The sequence below is a fragment of the Asterias amurensis genome, chromosome 10, assembly GCF_032118995.1.
Source record: "Asterias amurensis chromosome 10, ASM3211899v1".
In the NCBI taxonomy this organism is placed as follows: Eukaryota; Metazoa; Echinodermata; class Asteroidea; order Forcipulatida; family Asteriidae; genus Asterias; species Asterias amurensis.
Genome location: NC_092657.1, coordinates 20,489,724 through 20,511,074, shown reverse-complemented (window position 1 = coordinate 20,511,074; position 21,351 = coordinate 20,489,724). Strand labels below are relative to the sequence as shown.

Genomic DNA, 21,351 nt, shown 5'->3' with positions numbered 1-21,351 from the left:
GAAGTTGCAAGAGAATTATGGAAGAAAAAAAGAAACCCTGTCGCACAAAGTTGTGTGCTTTCAGATGCTTGATTTCGAGATTTCAGCTTAGGTATCGAATTTAATTCACTTCTTTTCGAAAAAACTACGTTACTTCAGAGGGAGCCGTTTCTCATAATGTTTTGTACAACCAACAGATCCCCACGACTGGTTACTGTGTAAGGTTTTATGCTAATAATTATTTTGAGTAATTACCAATAGTGCCAAATGCATTTGAAGGGGGTACACGTTTGGTAATTACTCAAAACAAATATTAACTTCAAAACTGACTTGGTAACGAGCATTGGAGAGCTGTTAATAGTATAAAACATTGTGAGAAACTGCTCCCTCTGAAGTAAGCATTAATTTTGAAATAGAGGTAATTTCTCACTAAAATAATAAAACACTTCTAGCAAGAAATCTGTTATTCCTATCTGAAAGCACACAAATGTCCAACAAGGGTCTTTTTTCTTTCATCGTTTTCTCCCAACTCCGATGACCAATTGAGCTCACATTTTCACAGGTTTGTTATTTTATGCATATGTTGAGATACACCAAGTGAGAAGCCTAGTTTTTTGACATTTACCAATGTGTATACCTTCCCTTTAAACGAAACATTCAAGATTGAGTCGCCACTCTTTGATTATCATTCATGAATAACCCATCTTTCACTACAAAAAAAGAGTTGTTCGCCATATGGCTCTTCGCAGAAGTGGTATGGCGGGCAACACGAGTGTTTTTCTTCACTCTTTTACAGTAAGAGAGTAACCCTCCCCAGGGTATGAGTTTTGTTCCGTTCTTGAAATAACATTTGTAATAATTACAATTACAATATCCAGCGCATTTAAGCGGAGCTGACCTGCAACTGTTTGCGCTTTGTATATTTCTCCTTTTGATTACTTTAATATAAAAATATTGTACTATAAAAAGAACTGGTTTATTCATGATATTTTTGTTGGCAAAAAATGGCAACAAAATTATCTATTCCTGTTCAAAAAATAACAATGTCTTTCTTATGGGACGTGCTTCTTTGTGATGCATCTTATTTTTGAAGCATGTCTTAATTGCGTACAGGCAAGGTTACTTGCCTGCGGTTGTTTTTCTTAAAAGCATCTATAAAGACCATAAAATTGCTAAAGGGCGTGCTTTTTAATGAATTTCCAAGAGAAATGAGCAATATCTGATGCATTGGATATCCGTTTAAGATTAATGGTAGGGTCTGACAATGGAGTGACTTCAGCCATGCCTCAAAGCGCTGCATTAATATTCTAAAGTCACGACCACATTAAAGGCAGTGTACACTATTGGTAATTACTCAAAATAATTATTAGCAGAAAACTTGTCTTGGTAACGAGTAAATGGGGAGAGGTTGATAGTATAAAACATTGTGAGAAACGGCTCCCTCTAAAGTATTGTAGTTTTCGAGAAAGAATCAGTTTTCCCCGAGTTTGATTTGGAGATCTCAGATTTAGAACTTGTGGTCTCGAAATCAACCATCTACACGCACACAACTTCATGTGACAAGGGTCGTTTTTTTCTTTCATTAATATCTCGCAAGTTCGATGACCGATCGAGCTCAAGTGTACACTGGTTTGCCATGTTATGCATTTTAATGTATAAAAAACAAATTGTAATTCTATTTTTTTTATTTTTTTTTTATTTTTAAACATTTCGATTTTTTATGAATCTCTGTATTTTAAACTCAATTCAGCTTGTAGCTGCAATGTTTAAATGTGTTTTAATAAACCAAGAATAGTAATAATAATATGTTGAGATACACCAACTGTGAAGGCTAGTCTGACAATTACCAATAGTGTCCACTGCCTTTAAAGGATTTGTGAAGTCATCGGCGGTTATTTGATATGGAAAATAGCCCCCTCAATTGGTCAAGCTGGAGAGTTTATCACAAACCCTATAGGACACCATTGGTAATTGTCAAATATCTTCTCACTTGGTGTATCTCAACATATGCATGCAATAACAAACCTGTGAAAGTTTGAGCCAAAATGGTTGTGGAAGTTACGAGAGAGCAGTGGAAGTAAAAAAAACACCAAGTTGTGTGTTTTCAGATGTTTAATTCGTGATCTCAGAGGTCTCGAATATTCAAATATTTTAGTGAGAAATTACTTCTTTCGCAAAAAAAACACCTTACCTCAGAGGGAGCCGTCTCTCACAATGTTTTACACCATCAACCCCTCTCCATTGATCGTTACCAAATGAGGTTTTATGCTAACAATTATTTCGAGTAATTACCAATAGTGTACAGTGCCTTTAAAACACTATCCATCGTTAAATCCTTTCAACTTGTCGTCAGTTTTATAAAGTAGTTACCCTGTCATGGCCGAACGTGTGCAAACCTTCGTATATTATCTCAAATCACGCACGTTTGGGGAATTATGACTACTTTATTCCTAACCCCGTCCAAAAATCACGATTGAAGTGGATAATGCTTACTAAGTATGGCATATCACTGTTCTAATAAAAATACAAGCTTATTGAATTTATAAATAAACCGATCACACAATAATTTGATCATTGAATAATACGTCACTAACCATGCTTTATTTGGCATTGTACTTGCCGGTGTCATAATCTTTATAACGAGTCCTATATTAAAAATTATTGGATGATTTTGGAACACTTCGCAGCAACGGTTCGCTGCAATGTTTCCAAAATGGCCGTCTCCACGCATGTTCAATTGATTGGTGGACAACACGTCACGTGTCATGTTTACAAGTTTGATTTCTTCGCTGTTTTACTTTCTTCTAAATTAAATATTATTTAACTTATATCCAGTTCACTGTTTAAAAATTCTGAGTATCGGTTTGGAATGATAGGTTCTCTAACCGCGCATCCTCGTTCAGTCATGTCAGTTTTAATAACCAGTGGTACGTACACTTAATTAACATCAAGTTCAATTATTTTGCTGAGTTTGTTTCTTCAAAATTAACCTGTTTTCCACGGCACTGTTTAGGAATCTGAGTAACGGTTGGAATGGTACGTTCTCAAACCGCGCATCTTTGTCAGTGATGTCAGTTTTAATAACCGCTGGTGCGTATATATTGGATGGACGCATAGAGTGCGGGTTACTATCAGTGATTTCAACGAACACTTCATAATAGCAACCCGACTTGTGGTGGACTAGTCGTTAAGCTGCTGTTGCGGTGATAGCGTTCCGACTCTATTCCGTATCACCCGGTATTCTCGCAAGACTGTTGTCACCTCGCGACTACAGGGTGCGTTCGTTTAGCTTCCCTGGGTCGACCCCAGTGCGTGGCGGTTTTTACTTCTAGGACGAACGTGGGTAATTATCTGCACACGTTCGTCCTGGAAAAAAAAACCGCAACACACCGGGGTCGACCCACGGTCCCATGAGTAGAAGTCGGCAACCAGGAGTTCGCGCGAGAGCAGTACACAACACGACTATCTCACCGTGCGGCAGATCACTAACGACTTGTCCAGAAGTCTATATTATAGTATGCTGATGTATACTCTTTCTCTACCCCACAGTCCGATCAGAGTATACAGACAGAGTCATGGCAGGGGGAGGGCAATACCGGTTGGTCATACATACTGTCATCACCGTGTGGTTTCTATCAGGAATGCAGTCGGCAAGTTGTGCTTCAAATGGTAAGTGAAAAAGACAATTCATTTATTTATCCATTCAACAAATGTTCATGTTGTCAAAAAAAAAAAATGTTAGTTCTTAATAATCGTATAGTTTTTGTCACATTCTGGTAATAACTGTTACTGTTCTTTATATGGAGCTGGCCAGCTAATTAAATTAAGTTAATATTTGTTCCGAGTAATTACCAAACGTGTACCTTCCCTTTAAAGCCATTTTACACTTTCGGTACAGAAAAAAAAGTCCACAGATTTACAAATAACTTACAGGGTTTACATAAGGTAATGGTGAAAGACTTCTCTTGAAATACTATTCCATGAAATGCTTTACTTTTTGAGGAAACATTACAAACAATAACAATTCTCGACAACGAGAATTACAGGATTTATTTTAAACACATGTCTTGACACGGCGAAACGTGCGGAAACAAGAGTGGGTGTTCCCGTTAGTTTCTCCCGACTCCGATGACTGATTGAGCCTCAATTTTCACAGGTTTGTTATTTTATATATAAGTTGTATACACGAAGTGTGGGACTTGGACAATACTGTTTACCGAACGTTTATAATGGCTTTAAGTTATACAATTTAACTCAGGGATTTTGATTTAATGTTTCAAAGAGTTGGTGAGTTCACATCAGGTGTTTTTATGAATGACAGTAAAGTGAGTTTGATAATGGTTGGACATTCACATTATTTGTCAAGCAAATGTCAATGTTGATTTTTCGATATTGGATTTCGGACATTCCCATGGGTTTGTACGGTGATTAGTGAATGTCTACCGTGTACATCGATATTGGATATTGTACATTGCAATAGCTTTGTATGTTGAATGTCTATGCATCAATATTGGACATTGTCCTTTTTGTACAAACAGTTAACTAAGGGGTTACAAAGTGATTGGTGACGATCTATCTTCTAAGGATCTTCGAAGGATTGAATGGAGCTGAGTGCCAGCTGAGTTGTGTACACAAAGCTGTATAAAGCACTACATTTGCACAATCTGTCATTAGTTCACAATGATTTATTGTTTAGCGAGAAAACTTTACGTATAGATACACTGGACACCTTTGGTAATTGTTAAAGAGCAGTCTTCTCAGTTGGTGTTTCTCTATGCACAAAATAACCAACCTGGGGAAATTTGAGCTGAATCGGTCTTCTAGGTTGACATACGAAGTTGTGTGATTTCAGATGCATGACTCTCAAATTCTGAGGTATCGAAATCAAAATTCGCGGAAAATTACTTCTCTCTCGGAAACAACGTTACGTCGGCGAGAGCCGTTTCTCGCAATGTTTTACTATCAACCTCTCTCCATCTCACTCCCCAGAAACTGCCTAACGGATGGCCAACCTGCACCAAGGCACTACTATTAATAATTATCCGGAATTATTGATATTAGCGAAAATAAATTATGCCGTACCTCGTAACATTACACAACGACTCTCTGAGGAAAATATTTATAAAATAAAAAATTGTATGAGCTTCATAATCAGTAAACGTTTGGATTAATTTTAATATTGATGTTTTTTACTCTGACAAACCCTGTCAATTTCTTTAAATTGTACGAATTTTGTTTCGAGCACCTTGGAATCATTACATGAAAAATTCGAGAACAGCTGAAGGCCCAAATCCATAAAGCTGCTAAGCACAAACAATTTGCTCAGCATGGAACTTCTTCCTTGATAAAAACATGATTACCAATTAAGTTTCATTTGTTGTATATTGCTTGTTACTGGTATTCAGCTGTTGTATGCTTATCCTGAAAATCACGTGGAAATTTGGTTGGTAATCCCGTTTTCATCACGGGACAAAAATGTCATGCTGAGCAAATTGTTGTGCTTAGCAGCTCTTTGAAATTGGGCCCTGCTAAGATAACACGTGCCAAAGCAGTTTACAACCGATGAATTTCTTTTCTTATGAATAACGCATGCACACAAAAAGTTGTAAAAAATGTGCGAAAGATAAGAATTGATGTCAGTGAACGCACTGGCCGGGGGATGGTATTGCAAATTATCCGCTCCGCTGAATCCGTCAAAGAGCCTCATGTACAACTCATCCGGCCTAGGGTGAAATTCACCTTGTCAATGTTAAATCAAGTGTCATTTCTTTCTGCAAATCTATCATGTCTTTTCTTTTTAAAGCATTAAATGGTTTTGGATGAGCAATTTTGTTCCAGTCAATTAGTTACGTGCGCTATAAAAGACTTCGATACTATCAGTAATAAAATCTAAAATCCTCTACATTTCAATGAACACCTTATACAAGGATGGTACATTATTGTAGAAGAGTGGGCATACATTCATACAAATCATTTTGTTGTCAAGAAACATATCTTAAAGGGGTTGTACATCATTGGTTATGGAAGAGGTCATTCATTAAAATCCTCCATTTTTCAAGAAAAATATCAAAAAAAGATGGTACATCATTGGTTAATCGAAGAGTACATTCATTCCAATCCTCTAGTTTTCAAGAAACATAACATAAAGGGGTGGTGCATCACTGGTTATTGGAAGAGTACATTCATTCCAATCCTCTAGTTATCAAGAAACATATCATAAAGGGATGGTGCATCATTGTTTGTTAGAAGAGTACATTCATTTCAACTCTCTAGTTTTCAATAAACATCAAAAATTAAATAATTGAATAAAGGGATAGTACATGATTGGTTATTGGAAGAGTACATTCATTCCAATCCGTCAGTTATCAAGAAACCTAACATAAAGGGATGGTACATCATTGGATTTTAGAAGAGTACATTCATTCCAATCCTCTAGTGTTCAAGAAACATATCATAAAGGGATGGTACATCATTGGTTATTAGAAGAGTACATTCATTCCAATCCTCTAGTGTTCAAGAAACATATCATAAAGGGAAGGCATGGTTATTAGAAAATAATATCATGTCCGGTCCTCTAGTTTTCGGGGGGGGGGGGGGGAGGGGGGTAAGAATGGTACATCTTGTTTTATTTATGGAATACAACTATACTTATAATAATAACCGCAAAGCGCTAGGGATAAAGCAACCAAAAACCCAAAAGAAAATAGAGCCAATATATTCTCCAGTTTTCAAGAAATAAATCCTCAACGGATACATCGTTTTCTATTGGACGAGTTATTCCAATTCTCTGGTTATTAAATGGATAGTACGTCATTAACCTAATTTATAATAATTATTTGCAGGTTATTTATTAGCCAAAGACGCATTTTCAAGTATGTGTTTTACATGTTCTTAGTTGTTCCCAAGTATGTTCTGCACTTGGTTTTTCGATTACAATATTTGAGATGACTAATGTTGATCTGCTTTCTTTCATTTTGGCCAAATATGTTTTGCACTTGGTTTTTCGATTGCATAGTTTAAGATGACAAAATGTTCGTTTGCTTTCTTATGTTTTTATTTTCTTCAAATCTATTCTCCTGGAATCGAGTACATTTCAGACAGAAATATTTCATCAAGGATTAGTACTGACAAAATGCTTGAGCTTGACATACATCAGTTTATACTTCATCAAAATAATGATTGATACTATTGAGTAAAAACTTATTTTACGTGTATATTTATGGGAATTAAAAACAAATTTACGGATAACCTGCCACTTGGGTTTTGTATGCATCCTAACATACGGCCAATTTTGATTGTTATAAACAGAATAAATCATTCAATGCTAAGATACTATGTTTGACTGCATTTTTCGAGAACAAGAGGAATGGAATGAATGTTCACGTTAATGGGTATTCCAGTACTAATTTATGGTTTGACTGCGTTTCTTACACAAAATTGCCGCTGTTGATTTAAGCCTGCAAAGTGAATTAAATTTCTGGCATTTTATAAAATTAGACAGATGGATGGAGCTGTAATGTACGTCGCTTGGGAAATTAAAATGGTCTGAACAAAGCACCGTATATGCATATTATACAGTACACCCGATCAGTTACAAAATTATACATTAAAAGTGCATAAAATGCACACACAATTAGTAAAATCCATGCATAAAACAGCAACAAGACAAATTGGTAATTAGTGTTCCATCAGCTCTCAATGTACAACATTATGGACGTAGTTAATACAAAAACGCGTGGTCGTACCGTTCACAAATTACCGTACGGTTTAAAGACACTGGGCACTATTGGTAATCATCACGGACCAGTCTTCTCACTTGGTGTGTACATAACATAACAATTATGTGATAATTTGAGCTCAATCGGTCGTTGAAATTGCGAGATATTAATGACAGAAAAAACACCTTTGTCGCACCATGGTCACATGAAGTTGTGTGTTTTCAGATGTTTGATTTTGAGACCTCAGATTCTAAATCTGAGGTCTCGAAATCAAATTCCTGGAAATGATTTCTTTCTCGAAAACTACGTCATATCAGAGGGAGCTGTTTCTGACAATGTTACTCAGTCAATACACAAAGAAAATACCAAAATCACCCCTGGGACGAATTGCAATAAAAACTTGATTAGAAGTATAACACATTTCGATAGTTTAAGCATTTCGAAATTTACCCAGTAAATTCCCCTTGTGGTTTATTAGGAAAAATAGTCCATCAACTAATTATGTATCTGTATTTAAGTATCTATTTAAGGTTCATTTTTTTGCTGAGTTTGTTGGACAAAAACATTGGCTTTGTTTTGATATAACCGTTATAATAAAAAAAGAAAATGCTATTGAGGCAGGGTTTTAAAGCAACATATTTTAACCGTTTTGATTTTCAAAATAAAAAAAAACATGCTCCTTTTTTTAGGAATCAATCTACAATTTCATAGTTCAAGGATCTTGTTACTTTTTTTAACAAAACATAATGTCCATAGATTTACATTATAATTACTCAGTTTGAATATTGATGATACAAAGCTTTCTTTAAAGTATCACTTGCTGTGGTGCACTGGCTTTTGGGAAATTAGTAAAACAAGGCCATGAAAATAATTTTTACATGCTAAAATAACGTTCGTATCATAATCACTTAGACAAAAATATTGTTCATAACATTGTTTTACTCATTTCTTAAAAACTAAAGCACCTCAGCAAGTAATATTTATACCCCCAGCAAGTAATATTTTAAGGGAATATTTCTACTATGATTATTTTCAAACTGTTTAAATGCAGTGGACACTATTGGTAATTACTCAAAATAGTATAATCATAAAACCTTTCTTGATTACGAGTAATGGGGAGAGGTTGATAGTATACAACATTGTGAGAAACGGCTCCCTCTGAAGTGATGTAGTTTTCGAGAAAGAGGTAATTTTCCACGGTTTTGATTTCGAGACCTCAAGTTTAGAATTTGAGGTCTCGAAATCAAGCATCTGAAAGCACACAACTTCGTGTGACAAGGGTGTTTTTTCTTTCATTATTATCTCGCAACTTCGACAACCGATTGAGCTCAAATTTGCACAGGTTTGTTATTTGATGCATATGTTGAGATACAGTAAGTAAGAAGACTGGTCTTTGACAATTACCAATAGTGTTCACTGTTTTTAATGTAACTCTGTGGACATTGTGTGTTTTGTCCTACAAAAAGTAACCACCTTTTAAATATGTCTAGTTCTACATTTGTATACACGGGTCTTTACAGATACAGAAAACCTGCAATATCAAGTAGTCAAGCTTAGAACTTATAACTATCCATCATTAAGTTAGTGGATGTTTCGTATCCATTACAAGACGACAGAACCATTTACTCTAATTGGTAATTATAGTCAAATTCTGACATGCTTACCGCTACGGTATGTCAGAAATGATCGGTCTGACATTATGGGGGGGGGGGGAGTGGGGAGGGTGATCGTCCCCTCCCTCATCCCTTTTTGAGGCCACATCTCCTTCTTGTTAATTTTTTTATTTATTTTTTTCAAAAATAATTTTGTTGTGTATGTGTTTATCATTAAACTTGTAACTGTATACAATAAGTCGTGACTTTAAACTGAAGAATTTGTGTCCAGTTTGAATTAGACTGCTTGGTGGCCACCTTTGGTATAAAAAAGGTCCTCATCCTCCTTTTTCTTCACGAAGAATAAATACCGGGCAGTCAACTGGTATTTTATTTTACTTGGCCTTTGGGCAAAACAAGCTTTTGGATTAGTGGAGTCATTTATCGGATTTGTGTTCAGCTGCTTGTCAGTAACATCAATTCAATTTTTAGTCATACAGCTGCCGTAAACTATCGCATGGCCTTCTAGTTTAGAAATGACATTGTGTTCGTGACGTCATCGACCTTTTCAGACTTTTGTTGACAACCATCGGGGCTTGGTTTTTTTAAGACTGCGACTGATCTTAAATGCGAATCCATCTTAAATGCCAAGGAAACTCTAAGATCACAATACAAATCACTTTGGTGATATCGACAACGCATCTTAGTGTTTTGTGAAATCAGCCGCAGTGTTTCTGAAAGCCATTATACACTTTCGGAACAGAAAAAAAAAAGTCAACCGATTTACAAATAACTTACAGGGTTTACAGAAGGTAATGGTGAAAGACTTCTCTTGAAATATTATTGCATGAAATGCTTTTATTTTTGAGAAAACATTAAAATAATTAGCAATTCTCGATAACGAGAATTACGAATTTATTTTAAACACATGTCATGACACGGCAAACGTGCGGAAACAAGGGTGTGTTTTCCCGTTATTTTGTCCCGACTCCGATGACCGATTGAGCCTAAATTTTCACAGGTTTGTTCTTTGATATAGAAGTTGTGATACACCAAGTGTGGGCCTTGTGACAATACTGTTTACGGAAAGTGTCCAATGGCTTTAAAGGGTCTGGGTACTCTTAACACAATGTCAACAGATTACACTTAAACCTCTGAAGTGAAATAGTTTTCGAGAAAGAAATTTTTTCCACGAATTTGATTTCGAGACCTCAGATTTAGAATTTGAGGTCTCGAAGTCGAGCACCTGAAAGCACACAACTTCGTGTGACAAGTGTGTTTTTTCTTTAATTATTATCTCGCAACTTCGACGACCAACTGAGCTCAAATGTGCACAAGTTTGTATTTTATGCACATGTTGAGATACACCAAGTGAGAAGACTGGTCTTTGACAATTACCAATAGTGTCTAGTGTAGTTAAGCATTCTGTCATTTTGCTAAGCAACTATACTTTCTAGGGTACAAAATATCGAATGTACCAACATGTACCAACATGTACCGACATGTACCAAATACGGAATCTTAAAATATGTATACAATTTTATTAACTTTAACTTCATGTGTTCATTCTGCTATTAATAAAAACTATTTCCCATGGCGACAGATTCCAGCCTTGCACGAGCTAACATTGGTAACAAACCATGGGATTTTAAAAAATATCTTCACTAAACTCCAGGTTTTCATTTTTCTAACAAAGCTATTTCCTATTTCCTGTGGCTACAGGATATAAAAACCATTCATGAGCTAAGATTTTGCACAGTGATTGTCAAAGTAGCTCTTCACAAATTAGCTTAAAGACGCCAGAAACTATTGGTTATTGTCAAAGACCAGTCTTCTCACTTGGTGTATCTCAACATATATATGCATATACTAACAATCCTGTGAAAGTTTGAGCTCAATTGGTAGCCGAAATTTGCGAGATAATAATGAAAGAAGAAGAACAAAAACACCCCTGTCACATGAAGTTGTGTGCTTTCTGATGCTTGATTTCGAGACCTCAAATTCTGATTCTGAGGTCTCGAAATCAAATTCGTGGAAAATTACTTCTTTCTCGAAGACTACGTTATACTTCAGATGGAGTTGTTTCTCACAATGTATTATACTATCAACAGCTCCCCATTACTCGTTACCAAGTAAGGTTTTATGCTAATAATTATTTTGAGTAATTACCTTTAGTGTATACTGCCTTTAAGTCTCGCTAACTATCCTCAAATCTAAGCCAGAACATCATCACAGGGTCACCCGGTATAATGTTGACGCGTTTAACCCAGTTAAAACACAATCCCCAGTAGTGGAAAGAATCTTCGTGTCCCAACCTTAGTGTCCCTTTACATCATTGCATTTTACACATAGTTTGCTAGTAACGATCGGTGGTGATATCAAACAGCGAAGAGTCACGTCTGTACCCCGAGTTCCGTCGACAGCTGAAGAGTTTAACATCCCTGAGCAAGTACCCCAAGTCAGATAATAATCACCCCAGGTGCTCTGCCAATATAGGTTAAAACAGTAACGGGTTAAAAAATATACCTCCTCCGGCGCAGCATCTCAAGTGATTGCATATCTGGAAAAGACAGTTTTGGTGTCCTGTCTGTTCACCGTCATTGATCTGTTTCTGGGTTCTAGCCCCAAGCCTTAATGGTCAACTTTTAGCAAGGGTTGCTGTATTGATGGTCTGTCTATCATGAGACAGTGCAGATGCCTGCAAGTGGCGGGTGATATCGGTTGAGATGGGTTGAGAGAAGAACGTTGGAGATCGTTTTCCATTTTAAACAAATAACTCGTCATATATTAGAACAAAAAGTCCCTTGCTGTATGAAATATCTGACCAAAGGCGCATGCAATATTGGTATCACTCCCAAATATTCGAGAGCTAACTGGAGCCATTTATAAATACACATTTTTAAAATGTGTGACGTAATGTTGAAGATCGTCTTCCATTTTCAGCAAATATTAATAAAGAGAGCACATAAAAGAGCTAGCTGCTGATCAAATTAATGATCAAAGGCGCCTACATTATTGGTAGCATTCACAAATATTTAGAACTAGCTGGAGCCAGTTATAAATACACGTATTGAACTTAAAACGTGTGGAGCCTAAAACATGTACCTGAGCTCATTTTTTGATTGGTAAAATGGCGTAAGAGGTACATTCTTTCCATTTTAAACAAATAAATCATACACAAATAATATAGCATAGCTGAGAAAAAGTACAGTACGCACACAGGCCTACCATTATGAACTCGGGTACCAGTATAAACTCGGGTACCAGTATAAACTCGGGTAACAGTATGAACACGGGTACCATCACGAACACGTGCACTATAACTATGAACACTGGTCTTCACCGTTGGTGTATCTCAACATATGCACTAAATATCAAATCTGTAAAAATTAAGCTCAATCGGTCGACGAAGTTGCGAGATATTTAATGAAAGAAAAAACACCCTTGTTGCACCATGGTCACACGAAGTTGTGTGCTTTCAGATGTTTCATTTTAAGACCTCAAATTCTATGTCATCGTTCTCGAAAACTACGTCATTTCGTCGTTACGTCACAGAGGGAGCTGTTTCTCACAATGTTCTCGTGATCAAGAAAAGTGTTATGATAATAATTGTTTCGATTTACCAATAGTGTCCACTGCCTTTAAAAACGGGTACTAATGCGAACGCTTGTTTCGGTATGAACAAAAGTACAAGAATGAACACTATTACCAATAACACGAGTTTCAGTTTGAAAACGGGTAGATATCAAAATTAGTTCCTGTATGAACTCGGCTATCCCAAAACAAACACGGTTACCAAATGAGAACAGGTACGACGTTTAAGCATTGGTAGCACATTGAACACGGGTACCAGTATAAACATGGGTATTATGAACACGGATACTAATATATTAACACGGGTACCAGTAGTTACTCGAACCTTTATGTTTATTATTATGTTGATTGTTGTATGAACAAGGGAAATCCCGGATGATTGGTACCAATGTAAACTCGGTTCTATTAATAGCAACGTTAGTACCAGTATTAAGCCCGGTTCATACTTCATGCGAATGCGAATGCGAAGCGAATCTTGACGTCACAAATTCGCAACGAACAATTCGCAGCAGTGGCCCTCTGCTCTACTCCCTTGCGAATCGGAAGGAGGGTGTGACGTCAAATTCACGTCAAATTCGCTTCGCATTCGGATTCGCAGGAAGTATGAACCGGGCTTAACAAGGGTTTGAGAACAGATCAAATCTCGAACAGCTATAAATAATAATAATAGTAATTTTGGCTTCGTACATGGCGCACATGTCCGTCACCCAGTGACGCTCCTGGCTCTCTGTAACATTCAGTATTTCCTCCAAGATGTGGGACTACGTTTGGATTAAGAGATCTTATTCTGATAGCACCATGTTATGTTTCACGAGGTGCTGTGGCGCAATTTGCTATACCGATCGGAACGGGAACACCAGGGCGAACCCCTTCTATTTTTGATAAGCGCACTTGGTGCTTAAACATGCGTTACATAACACATGGGACCAACGGCTTAACGTCCCATCCGAAGGACGATGCAGTGGTGAAGTGTCTTGATTAAAGGGTAGGTATACGTTTGGTAATTAATCAAAACAAATATTAACTTACAAACTGACTTGGTAATGAGCATTGGAGAGCTGTTGATAGTATAAAAACATATAGGAGACATACGCCTTTTGGCGACAGTTATTTGTTTAACTTTTATGCTCTCCTGGGCACCCCACTGTTGTTTTTCTTTGTTTTCTTAAATATTTTTAATGTATGTACATGTGCTTGTAAATGTGATTGCCCGATTAAATATTATTATTATTATTGTGAGTAACGACTCCCTCTGAAGTTGCATAGATTTTGAGAAAGAGGTAATTTCTCACTAAAATAATAATTGACTTCTAGTCACAAATTCGTCCAACAAGGGTGTTTTTCTTTCATTAGTATCTCGCAACTTCAATGACCAATTTAGTTCAAATATTCACAGGCTTGTTTTATTGTATGCTTATGTTGGGATACACCAAGTGAGAAGACTGGTCTTTGACAATTACGAAAGGTGTACCTTCCCTTTAATGACAAAAGTGTCACGACTGCGTATTCGAACCCACACTCTGCTTAGACATCAGCATCATGGTGTCAGAAACACCAGACTTTGAGTTCGGTGCTCTTAACCGCTCGGCCACGAGACTTCATATTGTACATGGGTGCAGGTACTCAGATATTAAAATACTGATTTTCAGCTGTTCCCTGAAAAGCCCGCTCTAAGCAATGACGAAAACGGGAAGCGCCAAAACAAAAGGAGGAAGGAACTGAAATAAACCACAGTTAAGAGGAACTAAATGTCCTTTGACCCGAGGTGTGTTTTGATGAATGATTTGAGAGCATTAAGATGTAGCTAATGCCGGGGATTGGGTGCTGCAACGAAACATGATAATGTTCCCTTAGGTGCGATGAGATGAATTTTCAAAACGGCACTTTGGACAATAATTTCTAGAACAAAACACAGGTGAACAATGTCAAAACTCGTCAATCAAGATTACCGTGGATTTTTTTTTTTTTTTTTTCCTTCCACATAATCGGTCGAGAAAAAGTGATTAAGTTGATTGGTTTTTATTTGAGGATGCAAACTCAAAAAGCAGTTTCCAATATTTTCAATATTTTGCACATCTACCGGCATGGTACGGTGGATCTTAAAGCCATTTCGGTAAACAGTATTGTCCAAGTCCCACACTTTGTGTATCACAACTTATACATAAAATAACAAACCTGTAAAAATTTAGGCTCAATCGGTCATCGGAGTCGGGAGAAAATAATGGGAAAACCCACTCTTGTTTCCGCGCGTTTCGCCGTGCCATGACATGTGTTTCAAATAAATCCGTAATTCTCGCTAACGAGAATTAATATTGTTTTAATTTTTTCTCAAAAAAGTAAAGCATTTCATGGTACAATAATTCAAGAGAAGTCTTTCACCATTACCTTCTGTAAACCCTGTAAATTATTTGTAAATCTGTGAACTTTTTTTTTTCTGTACCGAAAGTGTCCAATGGCTTTAAGAAGCCCACGCGACACGTAACTCAATATAGACCTTATCGCAAATACCAATGCGCAAGCGCAGACTGTTGAGTGAGGTGCATTGTGGGATAGATATGAATCAAATTTTGCTACCAGCTAGACCACAATGCATCTAATTCCAAGCTTTACGCGCGCGCCCCAGTATTTGCGAAAAGGTCTATTCGTTGACGCCAACAGCGCCCTCACCGGTACGATGTTTAGGATGCTATGTGCACAGCTAAATACACGCTGCGCACATAGCATCCTAAACATCGTACCGGGCCCAATTCCATGGCTCTGCTTACTGTAAGCAAAAACCGTCGCTTACGGAAGCAGGAAATTATGTGCTTAAGTCAAGCTTATTTTCACTGGTAAGTGGGGAATTTTGGCTTGTGCGCATGCGTACTTCACGTTAATTCGGTGGTTAGCACGCCATGAATTTGGGCACTGGCGTCTTACTTCGTGAAACACGTGAATTGTGCAAGAAATCTGCATTGAGATAGTACGTCATTGCTCGTCCAAAAGCACTTTAGACCTTGCAATTATTTCATATGGAGTTTCACAGTCAAATCATACGTACATAGTATACATATAAACAAAGTGCGCGCTGCTGCAAGCAGACTACCGGAAGTGAAGCTGCCAAACATCACATCCAGACCAATCAAAACAAATGAAAAGCTTACGTCAGTGCACGTGTATGCAGTTAAACAATTGTTTAAATTAAATAACTGGTTCTGTGAATTCCGCGTTTACGATCACGAGTCCCCGCTTACGTGCAAGCGCCGAATTTCAGCGCTAGCCTTGTAAGCGTAGCAACGCTGAGTAGGCACGCGCAGAAGCAAAATGTCGCCGCTAACCCGCGAAATACGCTTGCCGTGAGCACAAAATTCACTGCTTCCGTAAACGCAGATTCTGTGTTTACGGTAAGCAGAGCCATGGAAGGGCCAAGGTCTTTATACTTGCGGATAAAGTAAAGGGACCAGTCTACTCGAAGTATTATTGATATTAAAACCAGTATGATCTGGACAGGTATTGTATACGGACACAGATGCAGTCCCCTTGAACTTTCGAATCGATCTGCATTAAAACTGAACCTTACAAAAAGTCTTTGAAAGTTATCGGTCCCGTGTAGAAAGACACCTGTTGCATCTTAGAGTATTCCATTTAAAACGTTGGCGAACGAAGTGCGTCTTTCATACTGCCCAGTAATCTAAACCCCATATCTCGCCCTCCCGAGACGGCATAAGCCGCGGTGAAATCGAGCGCTTCTCCGGGCCAGTTTACCTGACCGTATCGATTCCAGGAAGGAATCATCGATGAACCTCGCGCCACATGCCCGGAGGTAGGTTTCTAAACAGGGGATCTGTTTTTGTATTTGTGGGAGTTGGCGACTGATATTCCTGATTGGATTTCACCCTTGTGCATGTAGGCGGCTGTGTGTTGTTTAGGAGTCTCTGTGACGGCGACTGTATTTCCTTTGGTTCTTTTGGCCTTCATGCCTTAAAGGCACTGGACACTATTGGTTCTTACCCAACATTATTGTTGGCAAAACAGTATACTTTTGGTAATGGGTAATGACGTATAGAGCATTGTGCGACACAGCCTCCTCCTAATGATATTAAAGAGAATGTCTGTATTTGTATTATTATTATTCATGGTTTATTAAAAACATTCAAATTAGTTGCCATAGGCAAAGTTACATTGAATTTACAAAATTTACAGATAAAACAATAAAATTACAGACATATCGAAATTGGATTTGACATTAAAACAAGGTGGCATAAAAAATACACAGGAATTCAACTTAGCGAGATGAGCTCAAAAATAATCCACTGTACACCTTGGGCAATTGTCAAAGACCAGTGTTCTCACTTGGTGTATCCTTTCATAACCATAAAACAACAAGCGTGTGAAAATTTGGACCCAATTGGTCATCAAAGTTGCGAGAAAATGATGAAAGAAAAAACTCCCTTGTTAGACGAATTTGTGTGCTTTCATATAGGAATAATAGACTTCTAGCTAGAAGTCTTTTATTATTTTCAATCAATCAATCAATCAGAGAGAATTTATATAGCGCCAGAATCAACCAAAGTTGTTCAAGACAGTTGGATGAAGTTAATGTTGATACACTTGTTGGAATAGAAAACATTTTTGGAGTTTCTTGAAAATGTGAATAGCGTTAGCGTCCTTGATGTGGTTAGGGAGAGTGTTCCGTTCATTTGGTCCAGAACAGGAGAGTGGATGATCTAAGCTGTCTGTGTTGTGGTTGCAGCTGCAGTAAGTCAGATATGTAGGATGGCGACGGTTTATAGTGATTTTAGTGAGAATTTACCTCTTTCTCGAAAACTACGTTACTTCAGAGGGAGTCGTTTCCTACTGTGTTTTATACTATCAACAGCTAACCAATGCTCATCACCAAGTAAGTTTTAAATTTTCAGTTAATATTTGTTTTGAGTTATTACCAAACGTGTACCTTCCCATAAAGGGTATATGTACTTTTCCCTAACAAAAAACACAATGTCCACAGATTTACATTAAACTTACACAGTTTGAAGAATATGATAGTAGAAAGCTTCCCTTGAAATTTTACTTACTGAGGTGCTGTAGTTTTTGAGAAATGAGTAAAAGTAATAATTTTCGTCTCAGTTTTCGCATGTAAATGGTATTAACCAGTTATGCTATGGTTTTGGTATAATATCATAACTGGTTAAGGGGTTTTTACATGCTAAAATCATTTTGGTCTCATGAGACCAAAATGATTCTGTAACTTGTTTGTAACTCATTTCTCAGAACTACACAACCTTACTTAGTAATATTCGAAGGGAAGCTTTCCACTATCATTGTCTTCAAACCCTGCAAGTTTAATGTAAATCTGTGGAGATTTTGAAAAAGAACCTGAATTTTTTAAACTCGTCCTTAGGCCTTAGATTATTCCTGAAGTTAGGAAGTGGCGAAATTGACGTTTGTGCCTTTAAATGATTGCGTGGTTTGAGAAGTGCCGGTCGGGGCCGCTGCGGCTGACAGATGTTTGATCTGGGGTATCATGGGTATTGTCTCTCCATCGGGATATATTCAATCAAATTATCCTATTTTTGTAAATCGATTTGAAACTCACCCAGTCAGAAATAGAATAATCTAACTAAATCTGACGAAAATATAATACACACGGGGGACGTATAAGGGTTCGAATCCGGCGCCAGGATGGGAACGAGGATGCGATTTCTTGAGGACGTAAACCTGATCCGGGTAGATATTCTGGTTAAATATTATACGTCATTTGGGAATGAACTGGGTCGGTTTGTATTATTCAAAATTGCTTCCATGATGTTATGCTGTTTCTCAATACTTGACAAAATGAACCTGTTGATGTCGATGCGTGTCATTAAAGACAGTGGACACTATTGGTAAATGTCAAAATCCAGTCTTCTCACTTTGTATATCTCAACATGTACATGAAATAACAAACCTGTGAAAATTTGAGCTCGATTGGTCGTCGGAGTTGTGAGATAACTATGAAAGAAAAAACACCCTAGTCACACGAAGTTGTTTACTTTCAGATGCTTGATTTGGAGACCTCAAATTCTAAACGTGAGGTCTCGAAATCAAATTCGTGGAAAATTACTTCTTTCTCAAAAACTACACCACTTCAGAGGGAGCCGTTTCTCACAAGGTTTTATACTATCAACCTCTCCCTACTACTAGTTACCAATTCCGGTTTTATGTTAATAGTTACTTTGAGTAATTACCAATAGTGTCCACTGCCTTTAAACTCACAGTGACACCCCAAACGACATCTTTACACCTCATAAACTTTCGATCAGGGGGACATTTAATATGAAAAGTATTGAGCTTAGCACAACAAACTCATTCTTAATACTAGATTAAGGTTAACAGCCAAAAAATCATTTCATGTGTGTACAATAATTGACTGGTACATGTATCCTGCTCATCTTCACGTAACAGCAATTTGTTAGCGATTTTGGGATTTTCTGCTTAGATCGTATTCCAAAACCAGTGAGTACCAACCCGAGGGTATTTTGGGAAAACTCGGGTTTGCTTTTAACAATTGATTCAGTCAATGGATTCAGTTTAATTCAATTAATTTGAATTGATTATAAGTATCGCGTCAAAATTATGAAAATCGTTTTCCAGTGTGCATCTTACTAATAAAAACACAGGAAGACAAAGTAAAAAGATAACCGGACAAAATACACAGTGAGAGATACATATTTATGTACAGGTATATAATATATTTTTTTTACCCATACACCGATGTGTGTTAGCACTGTATACTCAGTACCTACCGAGTCCTGTGAACAAATATCACAGGCATATTACTCGGGTGGGATTCGAACCCACGACATTTGCAACTCTAGACCAGCGTCATACCAACTACACTACCGAGGTTGCCCGGTATATAGTCAGTTCGAATCCTATTTTGGCAGCGGGAACCGCAACGATATAATAGATGTTAAATTTGTTTTGGGGATGGACAATATAAATTTTTGTTTTGTACCCATACACCGATGTGTGTTAAAGTGACACTCTATACTCAATACTTTCCCGAGTCCTGTGAAAAAAAATAAAATATGAGAGGCATATTACTCGGGTGGGATTCGAAGAGATATTTACAACTATCATACACATACGCTTTTCTTAATAAACTGCACCAATAAAGTATCTAAACACTTACAAATGGTCAGATTTATCGGAACCTAAAATAGTATACAAAAAAATAATTATTCATTTTTATTCACCGTTAATTTCTGCACATGTTGACACCTATTGTGTTCCGCTACGATGTTGTTTGGTGGTTTTATGGGCACTTGAGTGGCTTAAGGTCGAATTTCAAAAGTTGCAAAAGCCCCTATTCATCCCAATTCCAGAAGGGAACTCTCGTAAGCATCACACACAGACAAAATCAAGACAACAGACACAAACTCGTTTCGTTTATTTGACCATGAAATTTACTGCCGTATCTTTAACTCTAAAACTGCTGATATCCTGTCCTCAGTTCTTAGTGTGTCCTCCATCACTGTCCTGTACGCCAAGGAGTCGTCTTCTCATACTCCCAATGAGACCTCTGATCTGTCCCTGGTCAATCCCCTGCCATTTCCTGATCAGGATGCGTCGCAATCCCTCGAGAGTGATGTCAGGCTAGATGGACTTGTTCACTTTCTTCTGCGCAGAATTCACCATCGGACGGCCACTCCTTGGCAGGTCGTCCACATTTCCCTGAGTTTGGTAGCGATTCCACCATTTACTGACCGTCGCTGATAACATTCCAACTTGATGAGCTGCAGCTTGAATCGACATATCGACTTCTATCAAACCAACGATCCGTCCTCTTTCCTGTTTGGTCAGTTGAGCCATCTGTCCTGTCATCTTGAAAAACCTTTCCCTGTCTAACCATATCAAGGAATCTGGCTCTTGACCCATATTGATCTATGCCTCCCATTTTTGGCCCCTTTGCTTGGTTACTGACAATTAATGCTGTATGTTCATCGCAACCGATTTATCCAACACGCGACAAAAACAAAATCATTTGTAAAAGGCGGGCAAAAGAAACGCTGATCTTACTCGTCACTATCAATGATTTAGCTTGAATAGGGGCTTTTGCAACTTTTGAAATTCGACCTTAAGCCACTCAAGTGCCCATGAATCCACCAAACAACATCGTAGCGCAACACAAGATGTGTCAAAATGTGTAGAAATTAACGGTGACTCGGAAAGAATAATTATTTTTTGGCACACTATTTCAGGTTCCGATATATCGGACCATTTGTAAGTGTTTAGATACTTTATTGGCGCAGTTTACTTATGCATGACGTCATAATTCTTACCCAAAATGAGGCTATGGGCGCACTTCCCCCATCACTTGCAGTGGCTGCGCCCATCGCCTCGTTTTGGATTAGCATTGTGACGTACCTCATGCATAAATATTAAGAGAGGCGTATGGTGATGAACGACAAATGAACAACCAAGTAATAACGACCTTTCTGATTATC

At 37.6% G+C, this 21,351-nt stretch overlaps 1 protein-coding gene across 1 annotated transcript in view; it reads left to right on the top strand.

Moving 5' to 3' along the window:
• Nucleotides 1-3,541: 3,541 nt before the first annotated feature.
• Nucleotides 3,542-21,351, top strand: part of LOC139943164 (uncharacterized) — a 59,580-nt gene continuing 41,770 nt past the window's right edge. Inside the window, exon 1 of the mRNA XM_071939983.1 lies at nt 3,542-3,648. Within this exon, the coding sequence (XP_071796084.1) occupies nt 3,555-3,648 (94 nt within the window). The 5' untranslated portion in view covers nt 3,542-3,554. The remainder of the gene's footprint in view (nt 3,649-21,351) is intronic.